Genomic DNA, 7,939 nt, shown 5'->3' on the forward strand with positions numbered 1-7,939 from the left:
CTCACTGGTTCCTCACTGGTTCCTCACTGGTTCCTGATTGGTTCCTCACTGGTTCCTGCTGCGTTCTAATCATCTCTTCCTGTTTCCTGTCCATCGGCCTCCCTGAGTCCAGAGACGTGTTTGGTTCCAGAACCAACTGATCCGTCATTCTTCTTCTCCTCTGCAGGCTGCGAGCTCTATGCATTCTGCGGCGCCCTCTTCGGGATCTGCTCCATGATCACGCTGATGGTGATCGCCATTGACCGTTACTTCGTCATCACGCGCCCTCTGACCTCCATCGGCGCGTTGTCACGGAAACGGGCGCTCCTCATCCTGCTGGCGGTGTGGGCGTATTCGCTGGGCTGGAGCCTGCCGCCGTTCTTCGGCTGGAGTGAGAACACACAATGACGTCATCATGACGATGATGTCATCACGACTCGGCCTGTCACTAGACGATAAATCGTCCCAGAAGTTTTTGTGATAAATGTTGTTTTTAGACCTGTTTGCAGTAATATGATAATGACAAAATAATGAAAGGTCCGATTCTGAAAGATGAATAAACTTTATATTCTAATGAATATTTAACTCTGGAAGTGGAGGACATTTTAAATATCTAAAATAAAGAAAACAAGAAGAAACGGCAAATCAAATAATGAAGACTCTGGAAACAAAGTTATCCTAAGATGCTGGTTGAGCTGATGTGACTCCCTCCCTGGCCCTCTCCAGGTGCCTACGTACCTGAAGGCCTCCTCACTTCCTGTACCTGGGACTACATGACCTTTACCCCCTCGGTGCGGGCCTACACCATGCTGCTCTTCATATTCGTCTTCTTCCTGCCGCTCTTCATCATCATCTACTGCTACGTCTTCATCTTCAGAGCCATCCGCTCCACCAACCGGTCGGTCCCGGTTCTGTTCAGGTGCTGTGGGGCTGGAGACCCGGCGACCCACCGTGTGTGTGTGTGTGCAGGGCGGTGGGGAAGCTCAGCAGCTCTCGGGACGCGGTGAAAAGTTTCCACCGGCTGCAGAACGAGTGGAAAATGGCGAAGATCGCTCTGATCGTCATCTTGCTGTACGTCGTGTCCTGGTCGCCGTACTCCGCCGTCGCCCTCACCGCCTTCGCAGGGTAGGACACACACACACACACACACACACACACACACACACACGCACACACACGCACAGCTCTGTGGAGGAATACCTGTATGTTTTAATTAATCATCATATTTGTGATCATTTTAAGAAACATCTGAAATCAAGCTTGAGGAAAAGTGAAGATGGTTTATACAGTTTCTATCTAAGGCCAAAGCAGTGATAGTAAAGTCTTCTGGTCAGTTTTCAGGTAAGAAAGTAAAGATTTCCATAGCAAATTAGAGACTTAACAAACCGGGACCCTGTCATGAGCCCAGCTGGTCAAACAGCCTCTGGTGACACATTACATTTAATAAAAGCCATCAGCATTGTTACTCTGTGACCCGGTCTGAGGAGTACGGTCAAATACTCAGACTCTGAGAAAATTGAGTCAAGGTAGAAGAAGATGATGAGGGTTAAGCAGGTTTGGTTTGGGTTTTGATTCAACACAATCAACACCAGGACTATCAGGGTAATTTAATAAAAAAAATAGAAAAACAGTCAGAACAATAACTAAACCAAACTGAATAATAAATATGTACATTTTGCATTTAAGATGAAAAAATCTTGGTGTTTACATTTTTTCCACCAAACTCCCAGTTCAGTTTTCGCTTCACCTGCTTCATTCTGGAAGAATCTCCTGTTAATCACGTTTTTCTATTCAGTCATTAATCTATAATTAATCACCAGATCGGCCCTGCGCTGCATTAATGTTCAGTCCAGCAGAAGGCCTGAGCTTCAGGAGGATTTTAGCTGCAGATGCAGCTTTTACTACAAAAGATCAAACTTTCACGAGAAATGAGTGGATTACTGGGAAAAAAACTTAGATCAAGTAAAATCCTCCTCTTTTGACAAGCTGAGGGCGCTCTTTAAGAACTGCTACTTTATTGGAACCAAACATTCACCAAACCGTGGGTTTGTCAGGTTGGTGCCTGACAGACACAGCTGAGGGCTTAACGAGGCATTGTGATTGGTGCCTGACAGACACAGCTGAGGGCTTAACGAGGCATTGTGATTGGTGCCTGACAGACACAGCTGAGGGCTTAACGAGGCATTGTGATTGGTGCCTGACAGACACAGCTGAGGGCTTAACGAGGCGTTCTGATTGGCTCTGCTTCAGGTACGCAGACATGTTGACCCCCTACATGAACTCTGTCCCCGCTGTCATCGCCAAGGCCTCCGCCATCCACAACCCCATCATCTACGCCATCACACACCCGAAGTACAGGTGAGACCCGCTGGGCCAGCAGGGCGGCGCCACGCACCATTAGCATTTAGCGATTAGCTGGGTTAGCATAATTATCACTCCAATAAATTTACATTCGAAACTCTGATCCATTTTAAATTCTTTGACATTTTTCTTTAAACACAACAAGTTGTATTTTAAATCTACAGTGCTGTTGGTGGCCCCCTGCTGGCCTGGAGGCCCTGAGACAGGGGTGTCCAAAGTGTGGCTCGGGGGCCATTTGGGGCCCTTTGAGTGATTTGTTCTGGCCCCCATAAGCAATTCAAGAAATTTGTTGATTAAACTTTTTGTTTTTAATCTAGGTAAAATTATTACCAAGATAATTTTCCTACAATGCAAAATACAAAGTACAACAGAAATAATTAACATAATTAACTGTTTATAACCAGGGTCTTATAACACGTTTATCCAGAAAGTTTTACTAGAAAAGGATTTTGCTGCACCCAGATCAGCTTTTATTTTATTTACTTAACTTGTCTAAATATAACCAACGATCCAAATCTTGTTTAATAACTGGAAATAAATTTGTTCACTAAATCTAAAATAATTTGAAAAATAGGAACATTTTTAATGCATAAAATAAATTATTTTATTTATTTTTCCTTGGCCCACCTGTACTTTGACTAGACCGTTTTGGCCCACATGACAAAAAGTTTGTACACCCCACCCTAAGAAGCATCTCGGTTTGATTCTTTTTTCTCTATTTATTTTATTTCTATATTACAGTGTCGTCTTTACAACAAGAATCTTAATTATTTAATATTTATTTAATTGTAAAAATGTGTTAAATCTGTAAAACTCCCCCTGAATCGCCCATAAAGCACAACACACTCCTTGTTGACTTAATTATTAAATAATTGAGTTGGTTTTGTGTGAATGTTGACCCGTTTCAGACGCCGGGTCTGGTGCTGCGATTCAGAGTGGGGGGATAAACAGGAAGTGGGTCAGATGATACTCCAGATGGACGCGGTGAAGCGGCGGCTGATCGGATCGATCAGGACGTTAATCTGGATGAAACCTGAATCATCCTAATGGCTGCTAACTGGAGCGCATGAATTAAACTCACAGGATGAGTTTTTACAGCGCTCAGGTTAATGGCCTGGATCCAAGTGGTGGCGCCCCCTGCTGGTTGGACCTGGTGTTGTTAGTGGCTCAGAGTTTCGTCTTCTGTGGTTCCAGGCTGGCTCTGGCCAAGTACGTCCCGTGTCTGGGCGCGCTGCTGTGCGTTCGTCTGCGTGACCTTCGCTCCTCCAGCAGCAGCTTCCTGTCGACGCGCCGCTCCACCGTCACCAGCCAGAGCTCCGACATCAGCAGCCAATACCGGCACGGCGCTGCCAAGTCCCGCCTCTCCTCCGCCTCCGACAGCGAATCGGTGAGATTAGCGCTGAGTGTTTCCTCTGCAGACAGGAAGTAGTGCTGAGCGTTTCCTCTGCAGACAGGAAGTAGTGCTGAGCGTTTCCTCTGCAGACAGGAAGCGGCGCCGAGCGTTTCCTCTGCAGACAGGAAGCGGCGCTGAGTGTTAGCGTTCCCGTTGCAGGGTCTGACGGACACGGAGGCCGACCTGTCCAGCCTGGGCTCGCGGCCGGCGAGTCGCCAGGTTTCCTGTGACATCAGCAGAGACACCGCCGAGCCGCCGGGCGGAAAACAGTCGACCAGCTTCAAGGCCAAACTGAGGAACCACGACTCAGGAATCTTTGAAAAGGTAAAATGCCTGATCTGGGTCTGGAGTAGATCTGGATCTGGATCTGGCTTCACGTCAGATTTGTTTCGTCTGAACTCTGTAACGTCGCCGTCTGCTGCTGTGGGACGTCTGGAGGGACGTTGTCCTTCAGGACACCAACCTGGACCTAAGAGGACGCTCGTCTCCTGCAGAACCTCCTGGTTCCGACTCTCTGGTGGATCTGGACCTGTTCCAGTTCGTCCTTCTGGACTTCAGAGACTCTGTCCTCTGTCTCTGGTTTGTCCCAGACTGTCCAGCTGACATCTCGTCTCTTTGTCTCCTCCAGTCGTCGTTTGACACCATGTCCATGGGAGGAGTCAGTGAACGCAGCAGCGTCCCAAATGTGAGTGGAGACGACCGTCCGCTACTTCTGTATGTCCTCCATGTTGTCCCCCTGCTGACCTCTATGTCCCTGCCTCCCTGGACAGAGTGGGGACGCCTCAGAGGGACAGCTGATGAGGGGACAGATCGGCCGGATCCCCAGCATCGTCATCACCTCAGAGACCAGCCCCTTCCTGTCCATCGGCCGGAGCGGGTCGCGGACGTCTGGGCCCAAAGCGTCGGGCGGCATCCTGGGGGCGGGGCCAGGGTAGAGCCCCGCCCCCCAGTCATGTGACCGGCTCAGATCCCAGCAGATGAAACCAGAGCTTAGAAATGATTCAAGTTTAAAGTTATTTAATGCAGAAACAAGAGATCTGTTGACCTAAACTAAATAATATCAGACAGTCATTTTGTTTCCATAAAATAAACATCACAGGATGATGTTGGATCTGTTTTAACCAAAGATCTGATTCCAGGTTTTAAAGTTTTTGATGTGAAAGTAATAAAACTAAACAAACTGCAGTGGTGGGCGCTAATCTGCTAATCTACCAGTAGCTGAGTTAATGTTTTATTTAGCGCTTTAATGTTAGCTTCCACTAGCTGCTGTATTGTAATTGAACTTTAGCATTAATGGAACTAACAGTCATGGTTAGTGCATTAGCATTAGCAAAGCTAATGCTTGTGGTTAGCATGTTAGCATTAGCTGAACTCATGTTTATGATTAGCGCTTTAGCATTAATGGAACTAATATAAATGGTTGGTGCATTAGCATTAGCACAGCTGACCTGTTAGCTAGCAGTGCCCACCGCTGCTGAGCTGTCAGTAAATCAAGTTCAGCTTTAAACGATTTATTCCAGATTCAGACAGAAACACGTCAGGACAGAATCCGGATCGGGATTAACTGAGCCGGTGAGGCAGCAGAACCAGCTGGACGGTTCTGATGAGATTTATCTGCCAATCTGATCAGAAAACATCTGCATACCTGTACAAGTGTCCTCTGCTCTGATTGGTTGGTTCCGACTGAACCACTCCCAGTTGACCCCAAAGAGAACCGGTCCTGGGTCGGGTTCTCATGGTTTGTTCCCCTGAGGGGAGGAAACCAGGTGTTCATGTTTGTTGTTGTGTATTTTTGGGATGTTTTTCCTGTTTGTTTTTATTGTTCTGAATGTTTAAATGTTTTCTGGTTCTGGAACCCAAAGCCGGTTCAGCTGAACCGGAACAGAACCCCTTCCTGAAGCTGATTGGTTCCAGACCACATGATGTCACTGTGCGGTTTGGGCTCCAGGTGAACGACCTTTGACCCCGTTTGGGTCATGTGACCCCGTTTGGGTCAGGATGTTCCGGTCCAGCCTCTGATCTGCTGCTTTGTGTGAAGTGGAGCTGGAATGTTTCTCTGCTCTTTGTTTGCTGGACGGTTTTTGTTTGGTCAGTAAAACTGGACCAGAACCTCCTACTGAGCCCGGCTGCCAGAACAGAACCTTCAGTCCAGAACCTTTGAGTGGTTCTGTCACTTTAGATCCTCCCAGACCTGCAGAGTAAATATTGTTTGTGATCCTGAAGCTGTAAATGTTGAGTATTTATGCCGACCCGTGTTGACCCGGTTTATTTTTCTAAATAAAGATCTGTTCTCCAGCCCAGCCGCTCCGTCTGGTTCTGTTCTAGAAACATCAGTGATGCTCTGCAGCTCAGATTATAATCTGAGAAAAAAAAAAAATCAAAGAATCAGGAATGTCTCCAGTCCAGATCTCCTGGATCCTTCAGATCAGATCCAGGTTTTCATCTCATCACCGGATCTAAAATATTCTGGTTCTCCAGAACTCGTCTGCTCAGTGTCTATAAACTGGCTGTAATCGATGCTGACCTGCTGTTGGCAGAAAAATGGATGCAACTGTTTGGCTGAAGGCCGAGGATCTCCGTTTCCATGGCGATGATCTGCACAGCGACCCGACCAGGAAGTTCAGTTGGCTCACAAACATCAGAACAGGAAGCTCATGATTATGATTGACATGAAATCCAAACTGAATATTTAAGATCTTTGCATAACTTAATCAAAAATAAAGAAAATGTATTTCAGAAATCTTCATTGTACTTATTCAAATAAGCAATTTATTGGTAAAATTATTACTTAAAGATGGATCAAAAAACAACGGAGAGTGAAGAGTTTTAATGAATTATTGACACCAATAATTTTATCTCTATCTATAAAATGTGTTTCTCTAAATTATCCTAAAGCTATATTAAGAATAAACCAGGGATGATATACATCGTGTATTAACATTAGCTTTAGCAGAGGTTGAGAAACGGACTGTTTTTCATTTATGCCGGTTTCACGTTGCATTTGGACTGGAGACTCAGATCTGCCAATCATTTCGAACGGCGCCATGTTTGTTATTTATGAGCGTGAGGCGCATGCGCTGTGCTGGATAGCGGCATGGCGCAGCTTCGACATCATCGTTTTTAAAAAGAGGCGGCTCGTACTTGGCCACACGGAGACAGGCGGTCTGATGTTCGTCCACTCTGAAGTAAAAACTGGATGTTTCTGGTCTCCCAAGACGCCGAGTGAACGGCCAGCATAAATGACTCAGAACTTTTATGATTATCCTGAAATCATCTCCGTTTTGACGGAGGCCTGCTAGTTTGTCGCCTCGTACTTGACCTGCTGAAGATGTGAGGGCGTTTGTTTTTCGGTAGGTTATTTATCTAAGTTGCTTGTTTTTTTACATTATGAAGTTATGAAACCACTTTTGTGTTTGAACAGCAGCAGAAGAGGAGCGACCGACCACAGCGTCTCAGCGCGGTCTGTTTGGCTGCTGGCTTCCCTGAAATATCTGAGAAGAAAAAATGGCATCTGGAGGTAGCAGCAGATCGATTATGGATATTAAGGCGATCTACAATGAAGCTGAGGATCCTTCAAGCTGCCAGGGGATCCACCCGACCTATCAGTGGTTGGTTTGGTCAAGCAACTGTTCCGATGGTGGGTTCAGAAGACTTCTCAAAGTAAGAGCTGCTGCTGGTTTAATGCTATGCTAATGCTGTTGTAGAAGGCCTAAGTTAGGCCTCCTCCTGATTCTCTGTTGAGAGTCGATGAGCTGAGAAGGATCCTGCTGTTGAAAATCCTTCTGTCTGGGTTTTCTGCTGTTGGAGCTGCTGTGGTCATGTGACCTGTGGAGGTTTAGGTTTAACCAGCATGATGGAGTCTGAAGGTCATGGATGGAAATCAGTTGAAATGAGAAAGAAAGATGGCTGCTAAGGCTTTGGTGAATATCACTGTAATAAACCTAGATAACATACATTATTAGTAGTGATTTAATGTGGCTATATTAACATAGCTGCATTAACATATTTATTTTTATGAATATTATCAAAGATGCTTGTGTGTTAAAATAAGCAGCAGGGCCGAGCGCAAATCGTGTCACCGCACCTACTAATGGCACTTCCGGTGGCAGGTGTGACCCCTGCCACAAGTGCCACTGTTTTCGGGACTAGCTGTCAGTGTTGCCACTGACTTCGGCAAATGGACTACATATCCCATGATGCTTTATT

The 7,939-nt window shown here is 46.1% G+C and overlaps 1 protein-coding gene across 1 annotated transcript in view; it reads left to right on the plus strand.

The window, feature by feature from the left end:
* Positions 1–6,037, plus strand: part of opn4a (opsin 4a (melanopsin)) — a 16,673-nt gene extending 10,636 nt beyond the window's left edge. Inside the window, exons 4-12 of the mRNA XM_016663480.1 lie at positions 167–370; positions 706–877; positions 949–1,104; positions 2,230–2,337; positions 3,535–3,727; positions 3,893–4,057; positions 4,362–4,418; positions 4,504–4,722; positions 4,769–6,037. Coding sequence (XP_016518966.1) covers positions 167–370; positions 706–877; positions 949–1,104; positions 2,230–2,337; positions 3,535–3,727; positions 3,893–4,057; positions 4,362–4,418; positions 4,504–4,668 — 1,220 coding nt within the window. The 3' untranslated portion in view covers positions 4,669–4,722; positions 4,769–6,037. The remainder of the gene's footprint in view (positions 1–166; positions 371–705; positions 878–948; positions 1,105–2,229; positions 2,338–3,534; positions 3,728–3,892; positions 4,058–4,361; positions 4,419–4,503; positions 4,723–4,768) is intronic.
* Positions 6,038–7,939: the final 1,902 nt, after the last annotated feature.

This window comes from Poecilia formosa, unplaced genomic scaffold, assembly GCF_000485575.1.
Source record: "Poecilia formosa unplaced genomic scaffold, Poecilia_formosa-5.1.2 Scaffold422, whole genome shotgun sequence".
Classification (NCBI taxonomy): Eukaryota; Metazoa; Chordata; class Actinopteri; order Cyprinodontiformes; family Poeciliidae; genus Poecilia; species Poecilia formosa.